General features: G+C 39.8%; 1 protein-coding gene across 1 annotated transcript in view; it reads right to left on the reverse strand.

Moving 5' to 3' along the window:
- RASGRF2 (Ras protein specific guanine nucleotide releasing factor 2) overlaps positions 1–27,645 on the reverse strand; it is a 129,116-nt gene that overhangs the window by 17,276 nt on the left and 84,195 nt on the right. Inside the window, exons 19-20 of the mRNA XM_008923065.4 lie at positions 9,974–10,080; positions 1,222–1,334 (exon numbers count right to left, since the gene is read on the reverse strand). Coding sequence (XP_008921313.4) covers positions 1,222–1,334; positions 9,974–10,080 — 220 coding nt within the window. The remainder of the gene's footprint in view (positions 1–1,221; positions 1,335–9,973; positions 10,081–27,645) is intronic.

The following is a 27,645-nucleotide window of genomic DNA, read 5'->3' on the forward strand; positions in this document are numbered from 1 at the left end:
ATCACGGCTTAGTCTTTTAAGTGTCTCCTGCTTCTCAGTAATGTAATTCACACGAAAATCAGTGTCATAGGTTTTCTTGTTTTAAAGGAAAAAAACCAACCTGCTTGGAATTTTTTCCCTTTACCACTGTGAAAGAAAGGTGTTGAGCGAGCGAGGGGAAGGAGCTGGCTAGAGTGAGCACACACACAAAAGGACTGGCTAATAGCCCCACATTCCAAGCTGATGGCTTCAGGGGACTGTAGGGGGAGGGGAGTTTTTGTTTTATTCTTGTGGGGAAGGCCCTTCATTTTTGCCCTGACTCAGGGAGGGGGTGTGTGAAGAGAAAGAGCTCTGCGGGTCATCCTGCTTTTGGCCCCGGCTCGCCTCCGTTCCCTCACGCCCTGTTCTGCCCACGGCCCGGACCTGCCTCGGATTTCATCGGAAAAGCCGGTACCAATCTGCAGAGGAACTTTTGAGGGGAAGGGCTGTTCTCCCCCCCCAACTCCTCCTTCTCCGTGCCAGTGGCAGTTTACACCCGCTGACGAGGAAGGGGAGCTCCAGCCAGAGCCTTTAGCAGAGTGAGAGCATAGGAGGAGTCGCCCTCCCCCTTCTCCCTTCTCCCTCCCCCCTTCCCCTCCGTGGTTCCGCCCGCCGCCCCCGCCGGGCCCCACAGGCGCGGGGCCAGGGCCCAGCAGCGCCCCCTGCTGGCCGCGGTCAGAACCTGCGCCGGAAGGCGAAAGGGACGGGAGTGTTTCGGTGGAGTTTGGGAGCGGGAATGTTGTTTTCTTTTGCTGTGTTACCTATACATGTATATTCTTTTGTAAAGAGCTGTTATTTTTCTTTTCCACACCTTTTCCATTGGAGTCTCTTAATTTCAGAGTTACAATTGCTTAGAGGGAGGAGCCTGGTTTTTCTCATATCCCGCCTTCCTTAGCAAACACTTGTCTCGTTAAACTGAGACACAGTAGCTACAAAGTATTCCCACTTTGCAAATGGAGTTATTTTCGCTGATACACGAAGACTGAACTCATGGCTGTCCGATGTTCTGCAGTAAAATTTTCTAATACAGGTATTTTTATGAATGAAATTTAACACACACTTCATTTTATGGCTCATAAAATGCTTAGTAGTCCTCAAAATTGGATACTCTGGAGACAACCCAAACCCTGTGAATTCTTTGATACACAGTGCCCTATGTCACGTGCTACAGTTAAGATGTTAAATTACTAGAAACGCATTTACCTCAGTATGTTTGCAGTAGCTTTCCTTTCTTGTGGCAGAAGGTCAGGGTCTCTCAAAACTTCCTCCAGCAAATTGAACACATTCATTTTCAGATCGTTGTTCAGATCAAAATCCTAAAAAGGAAAACAGTTTTATTTCCTTTTGCCTTCATAATGTTGATCAAACAACTGAAAGGATGTATTTCTATGAGTTTTGACTTTTTTTTTTTTTTTTTTTTTTTTTTTTTTTTGCTATTAGGTTTGAATTCTTTACCTTTAATTTTTTTTTTTGCTTGTTTGTTTTTGGTATTAGGTTTGAGAATATTTAAAGAAACCTGGAAAGCTGTAGCAATGAACAGGCCACAAAATTAGGATCTCCAAAAGGCTGTGATTTATCTCTTTTCTCATCTTTATCTTCTGTGTGGAAGTGGGAAAATCAGCCTTCTTTTCTGAAGTAGGAAACTCAACAATGCCCACAAAATCCTCTCTCTTCTCCTGTGATGACTCTAAAAGCAGAAAAGCAGTTTAACTGCAGTTCTGGGACCACTGCCTAGCAAGGCAGGACACTGGGATTCCTTTCAATGTTTTCTTGAGTTTCTCTGCTTATCTGCCTCCCACTCTGGTATTTCTTATCTAATACTCACCCTTCTGGAAAGGTCTGCTTTTAGTGGAGTACCCAAACTAATAAACTCACTAAACCAGGCTTGTGCTCTCTGGCACTGCACCTGAGAGCTTCGGCATTTTCATTCCCTCCAAGGCAGACTGACACCTGACACAGGACTGCAATTCAAGAGTAGGAATGTGCTACAGCCATTTATGTTGATCTCTGAATTTGGAGAAAATCAGAGAACAGAGTATGAGACATTCTGTTGTAATAGAATATACAAGCATTAAGGTGGGAACTCACAGGCAAGTGTTGGAGTAGACTCTGGAAATTCTTGTATTTAGCTCAAAACTAGCATTTTGATAAGAAAACTGAGCTCAAAATCTTCAGTTGCCTAGTGCATCATAGATCTTCCTTGATAACCCACAGTTACTTGCAAGCAGAACCATGTTTGTGGTGAGCTCCTGCTTGTTTCCATGGGAACGGAAGGCACAAAGTTACTGAAAATGGGAAGTATTTGGCACCTCGGTGCAAGAGCATTGTATTTCATTTCCAAATAAGCAGCACAGCCCCTCCTGTTGTGAGAGGCTCCTAAACTGACAGGATTTCTGGAGATGTTTGCCTCTGGGAAGAACCAGAACCACCTCCGGTGAAGACACACCCTGGGTTTCGCTTGAGGGAATGTGAGAGCATCAGAACTCTCCCAAAGTCACAAAGACTAGTGATGCTTAATTTGGAAAAGGGATGAAACACTTAGGGCAAGAAGGAGAATGCATGCTCATTACAGGAGGAGGTGCCACGGCCTCCCCTGCAACACTTTTTGGGAATGGTTACTGCTCAAATGTCAGCACTAAGAAATTACCTGCCCTGAGCATTTCTCTCCTGTCACAGCATCCTCTTTTCGCTACTCAGAAGTCTTCTCACCTGGGCCACAGCTAATTGATATCTTGAAACCTACTAGTATCTGTGCCTTTTTTTTTTTCATGATGTTTGTCCATAAGGCAAGGATGTTGAAGAATGGGGAGCCTGCAGCAGGCTTTGGATGGGGTATCAGACACACAGCTCAAAGCCAAGCAAAAATTATTTCTGGGTACTGCACTGTGTTTGTTTTCTAAATTACATTTTCTATAGTCACTGTTTGAAATGGCTCCCTTAGGAGCTGCCTTAGCCTGTTTGCAAGAGAAGACAAGAGAATTTTTTCATATATTTAGGGTATGGAAATGTGACTAATTATTGAAAACATGAGGAATGACACTGCTGTTCACTCCAGTGATTTCTAGAAGAAACCCATTTTAAATATGAAACTATCAGAATTTAGATGAAGGAGAAACCTTAAGCCTGCACAAGCTTGAGCCACCAGTGTAATTAATATTAGTGATGTCTGTCCTGTAGCTCAGTGGCAGTCACTGTATAAAAGAAGTTGGATATCTTTGCTAGGTGGGCTACAAATATATCCTAAATGTACAGAAAAGGTGTCCAACAGCTGACAAATCTAACACCCCAATTTAGCACTGCTGAGTAAAATTCTCATGCAAATGACATCAAGGTGATTAGGATTTGATCTCCAAGTATGGTTTTCAAACCACAGCTCGTTGAGTATTTTCATTATAACATATTTTCTCTCAAGATGTCTTGAGATGTTTATTGCAATCAAATTTATGACCAAAAAAGTCTAGAACTTTAGAAGTTATTTTATTTACAAATAGGATGGGGAAGCCTCACCAGTGATTATCAAACTCAGCAAAACCAAAGCATTTCCAGGTTTTGCATGTTTATAAGGTAATTCTTAGAACAATGAGAATTAATAAAGTGCTCATTAATACCAAAACTTGTTTTACTCTGTAATCCCCACAGGAAAGTAGTCCTGGAATCACTGGGAAACTCACATTGTTGGTGGTTTTTTTTAAAGCAATGTGCCATCTGCTTCTAATAATGTGATGAGAAAAAATATGTGGAAAAATGTGGGATTCAGAAGTAAACTGGAGACAGAATCTCTTTTTCTGTTGAAGTTCATTATCTAAGGGGTACAGGGTTTCCAGTGTGATGAGCAATATATAAAAAAATCTAGGGAAATCATTGCACTTGTACACGTACTTAACATATGTAGAAAGGTTAACATAAGAATTATACAAACACCAAAATACTTAGCAACTAAGTATAATTTATAAATAAATAACTCTAAAAACATGCAGATTATATTACATGCGCCCATATATGAATATATACTAATATATTACATATATATCTGTTTATAGTATAGGACACATAGATCTATAGGTAGCTATGGTAGATAGATGGTATTCATGTGTATCATACCTATATATATAATTTTAGACCACTTTCGTGACTTTCAGTTGCAATTTACACATCACAGAAGGAATATAGTTAGTCAACCACTCAAGTGTCCAGCAGGCACATTTCAACTTGACAGTGGTCTAGTCCTTCATGAAAGGGCACAGGGATTTTTAATCACTGGTCAGGAGAAATGAGATTGCAGCAGAGGCAGCAGAAAGCAACAAAAAGAGAACTTAGCCTTGCTAAGGTGTCTTTTTTTAACTAGAAGCAGTAGACTCACTATTGGTGGTTTGATCAGAGAATATATTTTCAAGATTTGACATGAATTCAGTGAAATCCCAAAAGCTTTTCCTCCCCTCTTTCTTTAAATCTTCCTAAATGGGAGGAAACATTCTGCATCTAAACAAAGTGGGGAAACATTGAATAACCCAGACGAACAAAACAGAGCTAAAACCTGAGAACCTGATATATATTTGAGTGTGTCAGTGAGAAGGACTGTGAAAACACAAGACGGAGGGAAGGAAGAAGCAGGAGGGGAGAGAGATCTACTGAAAGACTGTTTACAAAGAACATGGAATATTTTTAAGAAGATGGGGTTTGCCTTACAATTTTCATGTATCTGGTCTCATGCCAAAGAGTAACAAGTCGAGTGACTCTTGTACATAGCAGATCAAACACTATCAGAGTAAAGTGAAGTTACTCCTCTGCTGCAGTCCTCTATGATACTGTTTAATTTTGCAACACAAAAACACACTTCAGCTATTAACACACACAACTGTGATGAGGAAAATCTTCATAAATTCACCTGCAACAAAACATTTACACAGGTGGAAGGCAGAGAGAAAAGTTATTACAACCGGTTATCAGGAAAATTCATCTCTGAGCTTGAAGTTAAGTCTGGCTTACTTCAAGAAACAAGCGGACAACAGTATTGTCTTCCAGTTAGTTTCAAGTGCAGAGACTCATAGTTAGGGGAAGAATGTCAGTCCTGATTCTACAGAATCAGTGTTTGCCTGTCACTCCTGATGGAGTATAATCAGGTTAAAAGTACAAGCTACATGAACAGCACAACTAACTCCCAGCACACACAATACAGAGCTCTCTTTGTCCAGGCACTGTGTAATGCTGTAGTACACAAGAAACCTTGAGAGGAGAGTCCAGCCACTACATATGGTCAGATTAAAGCACTCAGGACAGACAGGAAATGTGACATCTCTGCCTCTGAGTCCTGGGATGCAGCACATTCCTGAAGGACCTCAGTGGGGAGGGACCTGTCAGGCTCCAGCAGAAATGGGTGCAGAAAACTGTTAATCAGTTTGACTGACTGCAGGCTTGGCTCCCATTCTGGGGGTGACTCATGTTCCCTGAAGGGCCGTGGTACAGCCAACCCTTGTGCTCCTGCAACATTTTGACAGAGCACAGCAGCAATTAAGTGTATGATTATTCAGTGCACAAGTTCAGGCAAACTGGATTTCCTGGCCAACAGCTGGAAGGCTCACTCCAGGTTCCCCTGCTCTGACTCTCTCTGGGGCAACCCCTCTGACTCTTCATAGTTTGTATCATGATGTCAGTTTGTTTCAGACAGAATCCCAGAAATTTCTTTGCTGTTTCAAGGCAGGGGCCACAGGTCCTAGGGGGCATTCATTTGAAATGTACTTAAAATACAGCCCATCTTGCTAAGTGTGGTGTGAGTGCAATTTATTCACATTTCTACAAAAAACTTACCATAAATTTGCCATATTATCTTATTCATCATTTTACACCCATAAATATGAGAAAAGTGGGGCTCGTGTAGAGGATTTTATATCTATATTTTTTTATTCCAATGAAATGGAATAAAACTAGAATTGACCAACTGATGTGCACTAAAACTATTTCTAACTAACCAAAATCATTTTTGCTCGGACAATTGTCTGTACACAGGTGTTCTTCCTAATCCCTAAGTGCTATCAATAACTACCTCTGCAAATCCTTCTGTTGAAAACCCACCACAGCTTTGTTGGTATGACCAAGAAACTGACTTGCAGTAGATAATTTCACAGCTGGAGCCAGGCAGGCACTGGGCACGAGATCATGACCTACACTCTCAAAATTCAAGCCATGGTCCTCCCCCTAGGTCTTGTGCTCACTCCATAGCTCGCTGACACTGTCTAGCACCAAGAGAGTTTGAGAGAGAACTAAGATTTGTCAGCTCATTCCAGCTGTACTTCTAAGGGAAACAAGGCTGCAAGACCTCACCCAGATAATTAAGTCATAGTGAGACTTTCTATTGGCCTCCTTTTGCCTTCCAAATTTCCACCTCTGCAGGAGCCAGTGGGAGTTCTATCCTCATGAGCCTTTTCTGTCCCCATCAACACTGTCTTCACAACGATCCTCTGCCACGTCACTTATGTTTTCATTGTTTACAATAGGAGAATCCTATGCTGTTCCTCTCAATTACATTTCAAAAACAAAATGTAAACACGAACACTCTCCTGTTATTTTGGGCAAAAAGAAAGGTTTGTTGGCTTGCAGAAGGCTGAATGAAAAAAAAAAAAGGAGGGATATGCAATGGAAAGAACAAAAACGTACACAAAACAATCTGGAATACCTAAAGCCACCCTTCATGCTGTGCTGGTTTTGGCTGAGGAGTAACACAGGTTTGATCACTCTTGCTCAGGGTGGTAAAAACAAAAGTATGTGTCACACCACCTGGGGATGTTTTTTTCCCAAATTTTGATCTGCGCCTTGCATGCTTATGAGGATATTAATTAGTTCCTTCTGCCCTCCAGAAAGGGCTGCAGATCTAGCACTACTACCACTGTACAGTTACTTGAAATTTAAATGAGGCTTCTACAGTGTATGACCCAAGTATTACAAATAAGGAATTCTTTTTCTAAGCATCTCTTAGCATGATTTCAAGATAACAAAACTGCTTTGTGAAAGCACATCTTCACTGAATAGGCTGATTTGTTAATTTTAATGATTCTGTTTCCTGGTCACAGACAATTTTACATATTAAATGCTGTCCATGCTCAGATAAATTTAAACAAAAACAAAGCAGGTTTTGACATAGTGGGAAAATAGTGTAGGAAGGAAATTGATTCCATAGCCCAGCAAAGACCTTCCAAACCCTGGTCAAGGATTTTCTAGAGCAAAGTGAGTAAACATAAGGCTCTGAACCATTTGTTTGCATAATTCCTCCATCCCTGGGGTCATGCACCAACCCTGACCCATTGTTATTACACACAGAGCAGCAGCAGAAACAAGCCAAGGGCTCCAGAGGGATGAATGGAGAGCAGGGAATAATGAAGTGGGATGATATACGTAAGAGCCCTTTAGCACACGGTTGCATGTGAGTCTCTTTATGTTGCACCCAATAGAGTCCAACAGATCAGGACAATAACGTAGGCAGACTTGTACTTGTCACTGGTGAATCAGAGAGCACCAAGACAGAGTCAGTTATGCTGCAGAATTATTCACAAACTGCAGCACTAAGCATGTCTGCAGTAGTATCTCACACCCAAAAAGGAGAAATAAAGAAAGCCTCACTCTTCATATCTGTTGTCTTTGCTTCTCTTTGCATCTAGTGATAAGGAAGTGGCATTTTGGCAGAAAAAAAGTGTGTAGTAGGTCACGTTTTATAGCAGTGCAGGCCAGCGATGACCACAAAGATTTAGGGACATCACAAGGAGATCAATCTACTAGACAGAGAGAAATTGCCTATTTTGTGCTGGAAGTTTTTGCACCAAAAGCAAATTCAAAGCCAGGTGGAGGGAAAACAATATCAAAATCGTATGTTAAACTTTGCAAATATCCACTGATTTTCTTTTTTTTTTTTTCAATTAATAAAACCTGCCCTCTTTTTGAGAATAAAACCTGCCATTGGCTGCTCATGAAAATGAAGGATGTCTCAAATGTAGTAGTCATGGAATCATAGACTTGTGGAATGGTTTGGGTTCAAAGGGACCTTAAAAGTCATCTTGTTTCTGCCATGGTGGTTCCACTAGACCAGACTGATGAGTAGCCAGAGAACAATGCAAATATCTCAAAATGTATGAAAGTTTTTGGCAGGTCTGTTTTTCTTAAAAAATTTTAATGCTTATATTGCTTTGTCATTTTGGAAATCGAGTAAGCATTTTTTCAGCAGACACTGGTCACTCAGGGTTCTCTGGTTTGCAGTTTGTGTTGTTATTGTAAAATAAGCTCAGAGCTCCTGCTCTCCCAGGATTATCCATCTTTTACTGCCAGCATTTCACACTATTTGGCCAGACAGAAATTCTTCACTTGTCTTCCTTGAAGCAGTCCTGTCCCATAATTTTCTGGCAGGAACTAGACAGTCTTTTCTGGTTTGCTTAGGTCTGCTGTCCTTTCTCTCTCACTAGTCTCACAAGTAAACAACACAAAATGCTCATTAAATACTCTGTTGCTGTAGCATTTCTTATTTTCCGTGCCAAAGCTCTTGCATTTTAAAATACTTGCTATACTGGAATAATGAACTAAGAGAGATAGAGAATTAAAATCTGACACCCTTGCCATGGAAAAAATAAAAGGCAGTGGCAGACTAGGGAGTCCAGGTAATAGCTTCCCCTTTGAAAATGGACAGTGTTGAACTACTAATCATTATCTTTGTCTTCTTCATATTTCTAAAAGAATCATATTTGTAAATGTTACACAAAAGGTGCAAAAGTATTCAGGAGAACATTACATTTTTGCGTATCGTGGGTACTTTTGAAATGAAAACAGAGAACACTTGTATTTTTAAGGAGAGAAAGTGTTATTTTTGGTAAATTATGACAATGCAGAGTATGCTTGGACTCTTCATAGTTACTTTTTGCTTATAATAGAGAATCATTACAACTCAGACAGGATCAACTCTGAAATGTAAACTTCAGTGAAACTAGTTGTAGATGTTGCTTAATGTAGATAAAGTCTGATGATTTCTAACATTTTCACAATCACATAAATTAACCATCTTTTATTTAGCACAGCAGTTATTTAATGGGAACTGTGGCAGGAACACAGCAAGTACAGAAAAGCGACACAGAACTGTAATAACAGACTGCTGCCACTCCTATTACAGCTCAAGATGCGCCTGATTCTGATTTTAATTTTAATTTAACAGGTAGTCAAACAAAACTTGGTGTACATAGGCTGTTTCCAGTAACTCAAAATGTTTAATCACTCCCATGATACCAAGAAAAGTTTTATTAATCTCTTCTGGGCTGTTCAGCTTTTCAAACACAACCAATTTTCTTACACATCTCTTACTGACTTCATTCTCTAGGAAACAACCTCTATGAAAATTAAGCCAGTTACATGGGGAAAAGGGAATTGATTTGACATCAGACAGTTTGACATGGGTACATTTAGCTCTTGAGATGAAGTATTCTTTATTATTAGCATGTAGTAACACAGCAGTTTATATATTGCTTGCAAAGTGCCCTCACTTCTTCCTTCCTTCCCTCCCTCCTTCCCTCCCTTCCTTTTCCTTCCTTGCTTCCCTTCCTTCCCTTTCTTCCTTCTCTCCACCTCACTTTGTCTTCCTCCCTCCTTTCTTTCTTTCAACAATTTCCCTGGTATCTTCTGCATGTATACCAAATTCTTCCAACATTTTTCCCACCTAGTATCTTAAAGGACTTTTTGATCTATGAAATTCCACCAACCACTCAGATCCCTTCCCTCCTCTGCAAACAAATCAGACCTACAGTCCCATCATGGTTTACAGAGGAGACCAACACAAAGAACTGGTGACTCTTTCCATGCACGATTCACAACAAATAAATAAATAAATATCTGTATGAAAACACAAGTGGTTTAACACAGTCAAATCAACTCAGCCAAGCTGCGACTGTGACAAATCAGTCCATGGTTATGTGTCTGAGGGGGAGAATACCTGTGAGTGCTTGGAGACCCAGTGTCGCAGGACGTTGAGGACGCGGTTCGTGGCTGCTCTGCGTATGATGAACTCCTTGTCACACGTGCGCTCGGAGTTGTTAAACCCTGGGTAGGAAAAAAACACACTTTGGAGTTCATGGAGGTGGCAAAAATTCGAATAGGGTGTGAGTAATTTTGGTAAACTGAAAGCTTATAGAATATCTGTGTGCAATAAGAGGAAAGGTGCCTCCCAGGCTGTGAAATGTGGCCATTTAGACCGATGAAATTCTGCAAGATCAGTAGAACACAAGATCAGCAGAATACAGCCTTGCCCATCACAATACAGACTAATACAGACACCTCCTTGGGTCGGCATTCAGTTTTAGAAAGATGTGTCACTAAATATCAATGTCTCCCTTCAGCATGGAAGAAACAAAATAAAATTTATAAAGAAATAAAGTGAATTTAAAAAAAAAAAGTTGTTTGTTTGTTTGTTAGTTTATTTTACAGTAAGAACCAGGACTAGACCAAAAACAGGCCTGCAACCAAGCAAATTGCAGAAAGTATGATTTACGAAAGGGAAACAGATAAATTTCAGAACTGGTAAAGAACAAGGGGAAGAGAGTAGTTTAAACAGAGAGGAGAAAAATGCCAACATAATAAATCTTCCTTGATAAGAGCAGTACTGTACAGGCTCTATTAACTAACACTGTTAAATAAGTTATTTGTTTTTTTTACCACTGGGATGACATGAAGGTGGGAAGGTATATGGAAAGCACATTTACGGCCACTGCTGCCTGGAAACATACACATGCCAACTGCAGTATTTCCCCAAACATCTTTTAAAGACAACTTTTTTTTTGGTCAGCAATATTTACTTACAAAGAAATAGTTTTAAAAACAAAAAAGGAACTTTCTCCCTACATTCGCATTATCTCTTCTTTCTCTTTTCATTCTGCTGCAGCTTTAACATAAATAAAACATGTATGATAAAAGTATGATTACACTATTTTAATATCAGTAAAATTGCTACATTAAACCCCTGAATTTCTTTTAGAAATTGATAACTCTGAAGATATACTCGAGAAGTTTAAATTTTTAAAACTTTCTGTTAGATTTGATCTTATACTGTGCTCTCCATTTCACTCAGTGCATAGACCAGTAACAGCTGGAAAGACCTTTCTGTGTGACCAGAACTTTACTTTTTTTTGGCATAAAAGCTGTTTGAGAGCCCGTGTATTATTATAAATAGCAAAGGCAGATTAAAATTCTATTTATTCTGTGATAAACCCATTGGAGGTATTTTAAAGGCTAGTCTTAGTTTTGCACTATTTTCATTAAAGACAATCCAGAAAATCCAAATTGCTGCTCTGCATTTTTGGAAAGATGAGCCAGAAACTGACATCTATTACTGTCAGTTAGATCCCAACCCCCAAAAGTATTTTCTACACTTACGCTAATGGGCATTTTTTAAACTGTGGCATATTACACTGTGGGTGACATCTAAGATTCAATATCAAAGAAAGTTTCACAATGAAGCATTTTCAGGAGTTTCACTGCCTATAAAGAGAAAAATAAAGAAAATCTCTGAGGCTTTTCTGAGTAAAAGGTAACACAGGCAACATTTTTTGTGTGTTAATTTTCTATGCCTTTCACAGTTAACCTATTGTACAAGCAGTTAGGAATACACATTATAAACTGTTCAATTAGTCACTTAATTGCAGCAGTGAAAGTCACAATGAAAATTACATATTAAAGCAGCAAAGTCTGTATGAAGGTAACATTAAGGAAAAGAAGTTTCAGTGAGCTAGAAGGAAAAGAGAGAGAAGCCTACAGAGATAGTTTCCAGTTAGCTACAAAAAGAATAAAATGAGGAAAGGAAAAAATTAAAGCCTCCAGAGATCACTTCAGTAAAATTTTATGGTCCTCAGAATTTCATCAATTTTCAAGCAGTAATTAGCTTGTTCCAGAGAACGCGCAACGCATTCATTCTGATCCATATTCCCCGTACTTAATGTTCATGCTTTGAACCTATAAATGGAGATCTCCAGTGGCGTAAGGAAAGAACTCAGGTGAACACAGATGCACATGTGAATTTAACTCCAGGATGGTGATTCCTTGCACATCTTCAGGTGTAAGACTTCAAATAAATCAGCAAAATGCATTTTTTTTCCAAAATAAAACTGGAAATCTACTAACTCCATTCTGATCTCATTCTTAAATACCAAACAACTCAGAAAGATGTTGTTTCCTTCTTCACAAAGCATTTATAATGTATTGTTCTTTACACAAACAAAAATGAATCCAAAAATCCACAAGCAACACTCACTGTCCAAGACTTAAACCTGCAGATTCATGCTGAAGAAAATAAGATTTATGACATTTCCTTGTGGAAAGGGAAGGGAGTGGAATACCCACTGTTCTCTGACTCAGAGTCCTCCCATTTGGATGCCTGGCTTTACCTCAAGGTTTTACATCAAGGTTTTACCTCAGGACTTGTTTTGAGTAACAGCAGAACCCAGGTGGGCACCACATTCAGCAGCTTTAGTATCATCTCAAGAGAGTTTGGCTGAAGACAGAGACAATTATGCTGAAGAATAATAGAGTGAGTCTTTGGACCATCCTGAGGCAATTGGATTTTTTCACTAAAACTACAGACAAGAGTCACCATTTTTACCTATTCACTGATATATCAGTGAATAGGTAAAAATACACTTTATAAGTGTAAAGTTATGCATTGATATGTATCGGCAAATCTATTCAAAACTAACATGGCAGCCCCCTTCCAGTCAGTACAGCAACAGCTAAACCCCCAACATTTAAAGCACAGGATTATATCACTCCTGATTCTATGAAATTATGTCATACTATTGACCTAAAGAAAAGTCAGTCAATATTAAAGGTGAAAACAAAAGAAATCTCTAGTTCTGACAGCCACTGAACAGATCTTTTCATTAAACAAAAGCTGAAAACATGTAAGAGAAAAAGTACTCAAGGACTATGAAGACTGGTGTTAATTTCAGGGATTTACAAAACTCAGAGAAAAACACATAAGTATTGTTACTTTTTGGTCTTCTAACTTTCATAAAAAGCTCTAAACAAAATCCTAATAAAAACTTATTGCCTGAGCTGCATTAATGTAGAAGCAGAAACGTGCAAAACCAAGTCCATGACTAGCACTGGTTTTGGTCCTCGTAACTTTCAAAGCCACATGGATTTTGGGACAGAAACTGCAAAGGGGATGACCATGGAATAGGATCTGGTGAGGCCACTACAGACATTCTTCAAGCAGCATCAGTGGACTTTATTGGTGCCATTTCCCACTGCAAATTCCTCCTAATGGTTCAGTTTACCGCTGCTCCTCCCTCCTCTATCTGCCCACCTAATCCCCTCCTAATACCCATCCAAACAAAAACCTGAGCCATCATGACAACTGCAACAATTCCATGTGCACAGACCACTCATTCATGCACATTTCGAAGAGTGCACAACCTGACTGGTTCTGAAGGTTCACGTCACCACTGATGGATAACCCATGTGCCACCTGCTGCCTACACTGCAAAAGGTGTCCACAGACTGGAGTTGTGAGCCATGGCTCAGGTGTTGATTTGCAAGGAACAAGAGTTCCATCACACTTCTGACAACATCTATGACAACATCCTTCCAAGCAGGTTCCATTAACCTTTTAGTAGTGCTGCATGCACTCTGTTACTCCCCACATACTTTTCCCACCTATTCTGAGGCTAGGAACAGTTTTTAAGTCTGCTTATAAAGTCGCTGGCATAATATTGTTGCTGTCTCTGACTTTCCTTGGAGGCACTTTTAGCTACCTAGGCTATAAATCTGTGTGGTTTGAAACATTACAAAATAAAATCACAGAGTCACAGAATCATTTAGGTTGGTAAAGAGCTCTAAGATCATCAGGCCCAACCACTCCCCCAGCACTGCCAAGGCCACCACTAACCCATGTCCCCAGGTGCCATATCCACAAGGCTTTTAAATCCGGCCAGGGATGGAGACTCTACCCCTGCCCTGGGCAGCTGTGCCAGGGCTGGACAGCCCTTTTTGTGAAGGAATTTTTCCTGCTATCCAGTCTAAGCCTCCCCTGGCACACCTTGAGGCCATTTCCTCTCATTCTGTCCCCTGTTCTCTGGGAGCAGACCCTGATCCCCCTCCGCCTCCATCCTCCCGCCAAGGGGTTGTAGAGAGTGAAAAGGTCCCCACTGAACCTCTTTTTCTCTAGGTTGAGCTCCCTCAGTCCTCTCCGCTTCATTATAAATCTGAAAGTGCACACTGACAGTAACTAATTAATTTAATTAGGATTCTGGATGGACCTGCCCACATCCAGACCCCACGGTGGAATAATCTGAAGCACTCCATGGTAAATATCCATTCCTCTACTGAAGGAAGCAATCTTTCCACATCAGAAATATCAGCAGTATTTCTAATCATTAATCATCTTAGTGGGCAGTTGCTTCTTGAAACTGCTACTTTCAAGTAATGTTTTTCACCATTATCTCTTGAGATTAATATAAACTGCTTCCACAAATAGTATCTGCACATAATGGTGATGCACAACTTCCACCACAGGCTGTCAAACATGACATTAACCTGCCAGCATTTCTAGTTTCACTGAAATACCTCTTTCAATATTATTTAATCACTCTGTTCACATACTTGTCTTCAGATTATGTGATGCAAAATGCTGTTTCACCTTCACATGTTTTTCTTATGTGCACTTCAATAAAAAACTAATATTTTTATAGCTTCTGCTATCACCAAAGTTTAAAAAAAAGGTGCTGAATAGACATAGATCTCAACACCTGTGGACAAAACCAGATTAAATTATAGCAATACCTTATACATAAGACCAGAGTACATTTCAGTGGTAGATGTTATTATCTGTTCCATTCATAAGGAAAACTGATGCCTCCAGGTAGGATGTGACAATGATTCCACCTTTAGAACTGCTGCACTCGGGACCAGATGCAAACATCTCATCACATGTCAGTGTGAGACAGAGAGCAGACCCTACTGAAAAGCTACTAACAGGTTCCTATAGCAAAATCCTGCCCTGCTTTTTCTTGTTCTACTGGACAAACATGACTCTATCAGCAATCTACATTATCTCACCTTTAAAATCCACCTCACCCAAGAGGAATGTTTGTATTATGTTAAATTTGCACTGGATATTTTAAAGAAACTAAACGCGAGCATTTGCTTTTCTGTTTCACTCAAGATGTCAAAAATTCTCACTCTAGTTACAGCAACTGTATTCTCCGCATTTTGTATTTCTGCATCTAGTGGAAGGTGCCACTGCCCATGGCAGCGGGGTGGAATGGGATGGTCTGTTAAGATTCTTTCCAACCCAATCCATTCTATGAGTCTAAGATTAATACAGCAGCACATGATTCCTGACCACAATAATTAACATGACAAAAATTTTGATGATATATCCATTTTCAAGGGTTTACCTACACAAAAAGAACTCTTTTCACAAGAATTAGTGGTAAGTAGTTTGAAGTCATGAACAGTGACTTCAACAAGTTTCTGGTGTCTTTCTTAGCAAAAAAACCCACTTCGTTTCAGAAATAGATTTGACATGTTAGTTTCAATGAACTACCCTGAAATCGTGCACTGAAGCTGTGCTAGCACTAACATGGGAGAAAACTGCACTCCAGCCTTTGGGGAAGTCCCAGCAAACCCTGGAGTTCCAGAAAGGTGGAAGGAGAACATTCATGGCTCACCAGACAGATAACAAATAATCAAAAAGAGTCTCAAACGGAATTCTCTGTCTTGTGGGATTTTTTTTCTTTCTTCTGATAAATACGCTCAAGGGTTGTAGGCCAGTTTCATGATTCAGCCTGGCTTGAATCCAGAAAACTTAGGCTTGGGAAACATCAGTGCTACTTTCTGACCTGAATAAAGAATAAATACAAACCCCAGGCTTGGAGCAGAACAGTTTTCATCCACAGATTAAAACTGAAAAAGCCTCTCCAATATACACAGGACAAAAAAAAAGCCTTCCCAATATATAAGCAGCCTAAAAAAACTAATCATATATTTTTTTCTTTGACATATCTAAGAAAGTTTGGATGTTTATAGATACCCATCTTTATTGGTCACACATTCTCGAGCAAATAATCGCATTTCACGCATTTTAGATAAGGGACAGAGAGTATCTTAACGTTGATAAGAAACCTAAACTACCAGTGATTCTGCCCTCTTTTTCATTTTTTTAATTATGATATCAGGTTGTCATACATTAGCCAGCTGAAAAATGGCAGAGCTGGAGAAGAAAACCATCATAACTGAGATGAAAAGAAGCATGAAGATGATAAGATCTCATTCACTGCATAAAGTACAGCATATTTGATCAATAACACAATCCTTTCTTTTTTTTTTAGTTATTGTTAAATGATCTTAGAGGTCTTTCCCAAACTAAACCATTCTGTGCTTTTCTATATAAGCAATTTGAGGTTTGAAAGCAGGAGCTATAACATCAAGCCACAATCTTTTGTCTGCCTCAGTTTATAACAGTGGAATATTTAATTTTTCACTTTGTCAGGCTTCAAGTTTGTTTCACAAAGGGGTTATAAACTCATGGAGTCACAAATGACTGTTGAAACCCAGAAGAAGTCCAGAGTACAATGCACTTCAGGCATTTAATTTCACTTTCACTGGTCCTTGGGACATATGAAATCATTTTGTTCTAGGAAATATGCCACTGAAAATCCCTGTTGTAACCACCCACGTCAGAAATAATTCCAAGTATGTATTTGAATCTTCTGCCTAAAGCCTCTGCCACATATACTATCTAACTATCAAATGAAGTCAAGGGATTATAGTCTTATTAAGGTAAATCCCATGGACTCACATGCACCAGCTGATTTACAATAGTGTAACACAGATAGAGTTGTAGTGACTGTGTTTAATATCTGCAAAATATTTAAGGGAAAGGTTGGTGAACTATTTTTACATAACCCTTGCTTTAGGAAGGCTTTTTCTAATCAGAGAAATATAAAGAAGATAGCACTGAGACAAAGCAGTCATGTCACGATTATGCGAACTTGAACTAAATCCAGCAGTCTAAAAATATATGAGTCCAGTAAAACAATTTTAGTTTAATGGATGGGAGAAAAAGGCAAGTGGCTATAGAATACTTTTAAGATCAAGAAACTATTTTCTCTCCTCACAGTAACACCAAGGTTGCTCTGACAATGATGATAATTTACGATATTATATATTTATAGCATGACTACTACAAAGGATGAAATTATTCCTTTTAACCCAAAGAAATATTAAAATCTGAAAATTTGTCATTGAGAAGTCCTAAAAAAAGGGTTACTGCTATAGATATAACTAGCACACACACTTAAGATTTCTGGGGTTTTAATGGAAATATTCTCTCAGGAGACCACATCAGAGTCTCGATCTTGAAAAAGAAATCTTTAAAGATTGCTGAAGACTGAAAACATACTTGCAGTTACAAGTTATACAACTTCTTACTAAAAATCAGTAACTCAGAGTAACAAAACCCAAATAATCTTCATTTCTTTAAGCTAAAATTCAGCAGCAACAGAAGAACATCCTATTCTTTTCTTCTTTTAGCAACAGCAAGGAGAGAGAAAAAGGAGTCAATGTCATCACCAAACTTAATTCTAAATTTTGGTACATCCGTATACATCTTCAAAATTGTATTTCTTTGCACACAAAGAGCCGTTTGTGTGTCCATGCATGTGTAAACTCCCAAGTCCAATTTTTCTAGTGAAATCTCAGGCAAAACCATCCAAATCTTGTGCCTTTTTTTATAGATGTATCTCTAGGAAAGAACAGATCCTGAATTTCAAAGGCTGTTGCTGCCAATTGTGTTTTCAGATTTCACAATGTCATGACAAATGTGCAATGTGACAGCAGAACTTTTTCCTATGACTTATATAAAAGAACTATTGGGAATGACTGGCAAAGAATAAAAGCCTTTTTGAAACAGTCTCTCTTAACAATTATATTGGTGACTCTTTAGTACACCTCAGACACCTTCTTTTTTTACTGCAGCAATGTTTGAATTATCTTCCATGAATAATTACAAAAATGGCAACACTGCATCTGGTATTTCTTTGAATTTATTCATCAGTCAAGTGTGTTTGCCTGTGTTCCTGCTACGTCTCCTTGTCTTCAGGGAGCATATAAGCAATTTTTACCTGCTGATGTATTTCTACATTTCAAATGATCCCTGGCTCTTGATTTCCTTAATTACACATCATCTAAACTCATGACTTGCTCTGCTATCAATATGAAAAGTATAGAAGATCTTTACTGCATAATGCTCACAATTGTTTCAAGAAATATTCAAAGTAAGCTTTCAGACCTTCAAAATGCTTAGTGTTGCCCTACCACAAAGAAAGACTTAAAAGTCAATGTACAGCTAGAAAGAGAAAATTACAAAAAAGTGGCTTCGGGAATTTTTACCTTTAGTTCCTCTGGGTTTTTTAAGTTAAAGGAAGTAGTTTGTGGAATTATTCATGTTATTTTTAATGTTAATAGGAATAAGGGTTAAATGGAAAGGAGGCAATAATTGCAAAGAGCCAAATGTATCATTTTTCAGACCATCTGTGAACGGGTAGTTGACTGTCAGGCAAAACAAAAACTGGCAGGATGCATAACAGGCATCAAAAAATCTCTGAACAAAATGTCCATCTCACAAGCAGCTTCCAGACCATTTAGGACTGGGCCAGAATGGAAGCCTAAACAAATACTGATAATTCAAGCAACAGTTAGGCTCAAGGGGGGTGGGTGAAATTCACCCTATGCACAGCACTGCATCTGCCTGGGATTTAGTGCAATAGGTCAGGAAATACAGACTTCACAAATCTGTAACTCAGGAAATGTCCAGAGAAAATACTTATTTCCTGATTAGCCAGCTCCTCTAACAAACTAGAATAAGACAGTCATTCAAAATCCAGGAATACATAAATATAAGTGGGAGATCATAAACTTTTGCTAAATTGACAAAGATAAAATTGCCATTTTCCCGTTTCTTAACTCCCAGGGCAGAGATCACATGAGACAAACTAACTTTCATTTTCAAGTCACTGTTTTAACTCAAACTTATTGCTCTAAGAAAACTGCAAGGGAAGATTAAACTCATTTTGAACATCACAGTGTTAGCCCTGGTCACCCTGCTTTGGCAACGACACCTGGGCAGCTCCTGATAACACCCCAGCCTCAGGAAGGAATCATGGTTGGGTCTAAACCAGGGGGGTTTGTCACAAAACCTTTTTTCAGTGAAGAACAGTGTCAGCTGTGGAGTAACTCAATGAGTATTTCCCATTTGGAGTTTTTTAATTGAAATGGGAGCGCTAAGGAAGTTCAATGTTCAGGTCTCAATGCTTCTCACACCTCTGTGAAGAAGTGGGTCTGGCAATCTCATAAAAATGTGTTCCCAGTTCCTAACTAGAGCTATTAGTCAAACAAAATTGACAAGTTAAAAAATCTTAGTTGCCCTGCATAAAAGACCAGAGGAGTTTAACAAATCCTACACCAACTCTTTTCTTTCTGGAAACTAAGTATCTTAGATCCCTGACAGAAAGGGGGGACTGGTGAGGGTCAGAACACAAGCAGGATTGATAAGCATGGCATGATTTGATGGCACCCTGCACCTCTGACATGAGGCAGGTGCCCTCAAATTCAATCTTGGAGTTCCATGTGGGAACCCATGACCTGAAGATGCACAGTTAAAATTAGGATCTTCTTCCAAATAGTCTCATCTCAATCATTATTGGGTTATCACCATCACAATTGCTTTATTTTTGGTCTGGATTCAGAATGAGGAAGTTCCACAAAGCTTTTCCAGTACAAGGAATGAGAAGTTATAATCCAGAAAATTACTGGAGTGCAAAATTACTAACAGTGAAGTTTATGGCATTATACTGATTATCAACCAGAAAAAGACACACATTTTCTAGTTTTGCTTAAACACAGATACTTATGTACAAAGTCAGGAGGAAATACACACCTTTCCAAAGGTCAGCATGTAACCACTGATGCAATTGGAAGCATTTAGCTCAGCGCAGAAGTGGATTACATAGTTAGCCACATAATATAGAATCCTGCTTGATATCACATCAGATATCATTTGCTTGCCTTTCACACAACATTCATCATACCAAGGAAATCTCTCTGCCTGTCCTCTCACAATGAAAAAAAGAAAGCAAAAATCTCCCTTACAAATCTTGCTTCGTTCCAATCTTTACCAAATTCCTTACTAACTCAGCTGCCTACTCTAGAACTTCTGTCTCAGGAAACGTAATGGTGTAATGCCACTGTTCAGAATTACGGAAATACTCACTGAACAGCACATCTGATATCCTTGAATGCAGAACTATATACTCTGTCTGCAGGATGGTGACAACCAAGGAAATACTGCATCTTTTAAAAGCATGAGTGTTTTTACGTGGTTTCCAACTTGGGGACCAACAGGATCCCACTGGGAGGGCATGCCTGCATTATTTTGCACGTGCAGACCCCTCCTGGCACAGCTGCATCCAGCACACAGACCCACCGGCGAGCACACAGGGCCCTGTGTCATTTGGCACGAGTTGCATCGTTCCATTACTCCAATTAGTGCTTCTGCCAGAACAAACAAAACAAAAATATTGTCACACTGGGAGCTGGCAAGTTGTTCAAATGACTGCGGAGCAGTTCCACTGGTCACAACCCAAAATAAGCCAAATAGCTCTCCCTGAAATCTTCTGTGAAACTTTCTCATTGTAATTTTTATCTTGGAAAATAAGAAGTCAGTCTTAATCAAGATGTGACTGATTTATCAGAATGGAAAGCCCCACACATGACCCACTGTGGCTCTCTATGAAACATGAATTACTACTTTCAGCTAATTTCCATCCCTCTAATATTGTACCAGTAATAAAGCAGGGGTAAAATGTGTCAGACTGAGAGCTCACAGGACCCATCTGGCTCAACTTCAGCACTTATGTAGCTTTCTGCAGATTTGTCATTCTAGAAACTATAGCTGTAATTTACAAAAGTCCATCTATATTTGCTATTGCTGTTACAGTTGGGGTATGTTACAGGTGACAAACTCCTACAGCACCTCCAAGAAGATGAGGACTTTCCATGTTCATTCCAGTGGATCCTGAAGTTGACACTTTCATGAAAGTATTTCCACACTGTTTATCCTCAATTGCATTCAGCTGCTCTAAAATCGAGGTTTGGCAGCTTTTTGTCACAGGAAGTATAGAAAGGGCCTACAGTGTTTCATCCCAGGCAGTGATCAAGAATGCAATAATAGCCAAGTCAAAATAAATCAGACATTTACACTGTAAAAGGCTTACACACTTCCCTTTGTACATCTTTTCCATCACTTATGCATACTGCTAATGCACTAAAAATCAGTGGAAAGTAGCATATGACTAACTTTTTTTAGAAAGTTTTAGATTAAGAAAGGAACTCGATCTCTCCATAGACAGTGACACGATGACAAGACCATCAATCCAAAATTCACAGGCTCAGTTAAATGCTTTGTCAACAGAGTGAAATAGGCAGTGGGACCATGTGGCAGTGGCAGCAGGAGGTACTTTTGAGGGCCCAGGTGTATTGAACTGCTCTGAAGGAAGATACCAAAGGAAGATACCACTTTAATTTAGCACCTGCAGCAAATGAAGGGAGCAGGGTTTGCACTGACTTCAGGGAGAATCTGCTACAGGTGCGAAGGATGCTCTGATTTCTTCTGCAGGCAGACTGTGACAGCTATGGAAAACCCCATGATGCCACAAAACAGTCTAGTAAACAGTCAGATCAGTTCTGGTAGCCTAAAACCGAGGGCAATTTAGAGTAAGATTGCTTCTTTGTGAAAGAAAGAAGCTTACGTGCTATCCCCACGTAAGAAATGATCGGTAGGCTCTTTGGGAGATCTTTGGAAATGTGATTTCATAGGGTACCAGCTGCAAAACGCAGAAGCTTTAGGAAAAATTCTCTCTCCTGAACAATACTTAGGTAATAACTCAAGCCAAAGGTAATTTAGCACTAGAGATATGTTCAGTCAGTTAATTGAAAGGGATAGTATAGATCCAATTCATTTTTGTGTAGATGCTTCAAAGCTCCATGCTGTCATTTTAATTGCCCCTTTAAATCACTGAAATTAGAGAGATTAAACCTATCTTTCCTTCCCCTCAGCATGGGGAATTTTTTCCTACTCATATTTGTCAGAGATATTCCCCCAAAGACTCTTTTTTCCCCCTACTTCTTTCTCCCTGTCTCCTCTACCTTTTCTCCCTGTCTCCTCCCCCTCTCACATGTGTTTAAAAACCCAAATGTTTGCACTAAAGAAGCCATGTCCTCCTGCCAATCCCAAGCTCACATTCCACTCTTATCCTCTTCCACAATGTCACCTTGTTCTTGTAAGAAATAGAACATTCTCTACAGTGCAGGTCAACACCCTGGAAGAGCTGGAAGTGGAGGACGAGAAGGAGGAGGAGGAAGGCAGCTTTGAAGCGTGCTGGAAATACAACGTGCTCAGCTAAAATCTGGTGACAGAGCTGTTGAAATACAGATGCTGTGTTCATTAGGGAACAGCTCATTTGTTTAAGTATTTGCTTCTTGTGTAAGATTTATTTTTCATGTTGGGAGGTCTTTGGTCTCCAGCTAGAGCCGAGGAAGAAAAGCTTCTCAAAGTTCTTTTAATCTATCTGTCTCAAGTATTAAAGAAACCACCTAAGATCAGTTTAGTTCTTGAATTCAAGACTGTCAAAACAGTCCCCTTGAAGCCCATGTTCAGTAGAACCATTTCAAAATAAAAATACTGATTTTAGGATTAACTATTTTTATTCACGTTGTGTTAGATATTCTTAGCAGACAACAAATTTGTGTGTTTGTTAAGCTTAGGTAGGTACTGTTCACAAAAATGGCATTGTTTTTTTAATTTGGCTTCATCCATACAACTATTCAGTGATTTCAAGCAAAGCTTGATCTGTTCTACTCACACAGAACACTTTCATGATTTATGAGTATTAACAAGTATTAGGGCCTGCACAGAGAGCAGTTTCAGTAAATGAACACCAAAAGATACTTTTTCTTTTTTTTTTTTAAATCAGTGCATCTTGCTGATCCTGACACGGTGCTCTCATTCTGTGCACAATAGACTTAAATCAAAAGTTAAGGAGGAAAAAAGACCAAACAATAACACATTTGAAAGAATTGTACAAAAATAAATCAGTGAAATTTCCAAGTTCTACAATCCACAAGCGAAAGAAATAATTTTCCACATAAATTGTTTTTATGCTAGGGTTTGTGTGGGTGCTGTGTAGATTTTATGCTGTGTAGATTTTATGCTGTTTCATAACTCCTGCAACATCTGTAAGATTTCTGCAGCTAAATTACAAGTGATTGGTGACTGTTTTGGCAGGAGGTTCCTCTCCCACCTTACAAGTCTCACTCCTTTTTTTGACACGGGCTGTGTGACAGACTCTCAGAGAAGAGGAGGAATTCACTCCCCGAGAGAGAGGGCTCGCTGCATCTGGAGCTCCACTCAAGGACTATTCATGGCAAAGCTAAAAGAAGAGATTAGCAGGATATCCGCTAGGATGAGACCATTTACATTACAATTTATGTAGGACTTTTCTGTGTTATAAGACAGATATCAGAGCAGATCTGCCAGAGAACTTCTGTATGGATTTGGGAAGATATCTCTGACTGAAGCAGAAATCAAGAAATCAAGTTTTGCAGAGGTGTATGAACACAGTGTGAAGAAACTAATAAAACCCTTTCCTATGATAGAATCTGTTAGTATTATTATCCTACTTTTATAAATTGGGAAAAGAATGAAGGTGTGCAACAACCTATATGGTGACAGAGCACTTCAGCTGCAGTAAGCCATGAACCATCCAGCCATCCTTCACATCCCTCAGAACAGAAAGGACATGAAAAGACAGATAAAGATATTCTGTTTATCCCTACTGTTCATATTATCATCCATACAGGCTCCAAGCTGTGCACCTGGGGTGCTTTATTTAACTTTCTGTACTTTCACTTCGTAGTTCTTTTTATCTTTATCATGCTGTTAAAATAAACAAAGAATCTTTCTGCTGTGCCTTTTGCATCCAATCTTGTCTATCTCGCATTGGCCTCTTTAGCCACCAACGCGCTTGTAGAAAATTTGGGTAGAGCCCTTCCCAAATCTTCGTTTGCAAAGCCTAGCCACGATGAATATGCAAATTTTTTGGAAGAGAATAGACAAAAACATCTCTAGGATATGTAGAGATTAATAGTTAACCAGACAGATGAACTAAACAATGGACAAATAGTACAGCTTGCCATCATCAAAGCAGTTGATTGTAAAATAACAGAAAATAATGGCAAAAAACCCCAGTAAGTTAGAAAAGAACTGCTGAAGGGCATAAGAACCTGAACCATCCTGATTTAGAGAAAGGTTTCATACACAGTTAACATCCACCACAGTGCTCCTCTGTCTAAAGAGAAGCAAAGCCAAGGTACACTATGGGAGAGCTGTTCAGGGCTTTGCATAATTATCAGTACCTAAGTTGTCATAGCATGGGGACAATTCTAAAATGTTACGGCCAGCACTCTCCACAGAAGATAATTAAATGTTCTTCATGTCTGGTTCTGACAGAGTGTAATTACAGGGCCTTCCTGTGAGTCTGTTAGCCTGCTTGCCTCAGTGCATCCCTGAATAGTCAGAACTGGGAGATGGGAAATTGAGAAGAGCTAAAGGCATCGTATCCCAGGAAAGCAGCATTAAACAACCAGAAGAAAATCCAAAAAAATCCTCCTCAAAATAAACAAAAAACTAAATAAACAAACAAATAAAAAAATTTAAAAGAAATTAAAAAAACCCACCGAAACCAAATTCCTCCCCCCCGCCACCCCTAAAAAAACCCCACAACCCAACAAAATAACACTACCAAAATACAAAACATCCAGAAGGCTTCAGGCAACAGTGAAAACAGAAGACACACAGGTGACTTGTACCTCCTAATACTCTGCCACAGCCTCCAACTCATTTCAAATCCTGGTCCTGTTCTACTTTGCCAGTTTAGTAACCTCAAATGACTCCTATCAGGTAACTGTTCACTTTTGAACCTTCACAATGTCCCTCAGCAGAATCTCACCAGGCTTCTATTCATTACACAAATTCTGGATTTATACTCTGTTACCATAATAGTCTTTTCTGTTCCCTTCCTAATAATTCCTGATGTTTCCTTTACCTTTCTGGCTCTTGCTGAGCACCAAGATCATTTAAGGAAACAACCTATTGTCATCCTCAGAATCTCAGTCCTGAGCCAACCCTTTCAGGTGTAGAGCTCAGACTGTTTTTCTTTGTGTGCATCACTTAGTATTAATCAACACTAAATTTCATCTATTCATATTTTCATATATTCATATTCCATGCAGGAGTATACTAAATGGCACACACCAGAATGTCTGCAGCAGGGAAGCCAAGGACTGACTGAAAAAAAGGAAGAAACCTCACAAATCTCATTCATTGCTCAGAACTGATTCACTGAGTGATCATGCCCATCCTATGAAGTGAATAAGACAGGAGACCACAAGGAAAAAAAAGGCATTATGTAAGAAAAATCTCATAATCATGGTGACATATACACGGGAAATAAATAAAATTATTTGGTTTACTCAAAATTGAACTTCATGACTCTGTAACAAATACCATCTCTATCATGATTAATTGCACTAAGTTACAAAACAGATGATTCAACAGTTCAAACTGTGGTTTGTAGCCTTCAATTTTCATACTGATTACAGGTGGACACCAGATTACTCCAGTTCAGTCTCTTGAGACTACTCACCACACATTTTCTTGTCAAATCTGCTGCATAACCCTCTCACTGTTTTTTACATCACTTAGGAGAATGACCTTGAATGAAGAACTACCTTAAACAGCAACACAAAAAACAGCACATGAATATTAGGGATGTTGTTTTTCCCTTTCACAGCACTCCCATGTTTGATATTCCTCCAAATGACTACATAATTGTAGATCGTATTTTCTCTCTTTCTTCAGTGTTACGAATATTGAAAAGCTATGATTTTAACAATACAAAAGCAGTAATTTTTAATTTAATTGGCTCCTAGTGGGAAAAACCCGTATTTTTCACTCTTATTTTGCTTTTCAGACAATTAGTAAACACACTGGAATTAACTCATAAAGCACATTGTGTCAGTGATTCTATGGCAGTGTCTGATTCCAAAGGCAAATAAAAATTACTGAATAATGTCTGCAACAGGTTCATCATCTTGAGTGTGATCACACGGCATGTACAGGACAACCAAATGATCAAGCACAGCAAGGATGGGTTTAAGAAGGGCAGGTCCTGCCTGACCAACCTGATCTCCTTTTATGACCAGGTGACCTGTTTAGTGGGTGAGGGACACACGTGGATGTGTCCACCTGGACTTCAGCAAAGCCTTTGACACTGTCTCCCACAGCATCTGCAAAAGCTGCGGACCATGGCTTGGACAGATGCATCTTCCCAAGTTAAGGACTGTGTGGATGGCCCAGCCCAGACAGTGGTGGGAATGGTGCCACATCCAGCTGGTGTCTGGTCACTCATGGTGTCCCCCAGGGATCAGTGCTGGGCCCAGTCCTGTTCAGTGTCTTTACTGATGATCTGAATGAGGGGACTGAGTGCATCCTCAGCAAATCCATGGATGATATCAGGTGGGGTGGGAGTTTTGATGTGCTGGAGGGCAGGAAGGCTTTGCAGAGGGATCTGGACAGGCTGGATCCATGGGCTGAGGCCAACGGGGTGAGGGAAAAGGCCAAGTGCCAGTTCCTGCCCTTGGGTCACAACAATCCCATGGAACACTCCAGCTGGGGAAACAGGGGTTGGAAAGCTGGAAAAGGCCCTGGGGGTGCTGGTGACAGCAGCTGGACATGAGCCCAGGTGTGCCCAGGTGGGTAAGAGGCCAATGGTCCCAGTGCTGTCCCAGCCATGGTGTGTCCCAGGCCCAGGGCAGTGCCCGTCCCTGTGCTGGGCACTGCTGGGGCCACACCTCGAGTGCTGGGGGCAGTTCTGGGCCCCTGTCAGAGACTGAAATGGTTAATGATTTATGCATTCTAAGAGACTTCTGCAGGCTTTTGACTTTCTGATGGGCAACTGGGCCCATGCCCCCTCCTCCATTGCAGAAGATGTCAAGCCCTGAAAAGACGGGAAGAGCCAAGTTTACCACGCCCTCCACATGAACTCCACACCAAAAAGGGGGACACCACCCTATGAAAACAACTCCCCACCTTGGGGGAGGTGCAAAGGATATAGATATTGACTGGTGACTTTGGGGGGTATTTTTTCTTCTCCCCCACCGCCTGCGGATCAAGACCATTGCTTTTTACATCGCTGGATCCAGTGGGCGGTGACTATATTCGTTTTTACCACTCTCATCTTTTCTTTTTTCTTGCTCTCCCTTACTCTTACCCTGTCTTTCTCTCCCCTATGCATTTTTCTCCTCCCCTGAAAGGTTCGCCTTGTTATATGACAGCACCCAAAATGCTAGCATACCTGTTGATACAAAATTGTTAAAATAAACCTTGCCAATATATGTTTTCAGACACCGATTATTTAGTGTCGTTTCACTTTAATCCACCCCAAGGGATTATTGATAAAACCTGGGTTACCCCCCCTCCTTTTTCCTGGGGCGGGT

This window comes from Manacus vitellinus, unplaced genomic scaffold (assembly GCF_001715985.3).
Source record: "Manacus vitellinus isolate BGI_N305 unplaced genomic scaffold, ASM171598v3 scaffold_23_pilon, whole genome shotgun sequence".
NCBI lineage: Eukaryota > Metazoa > Chordata > Aves > Passeriformes > Pipridae > Manacus > Manacus vitellinus.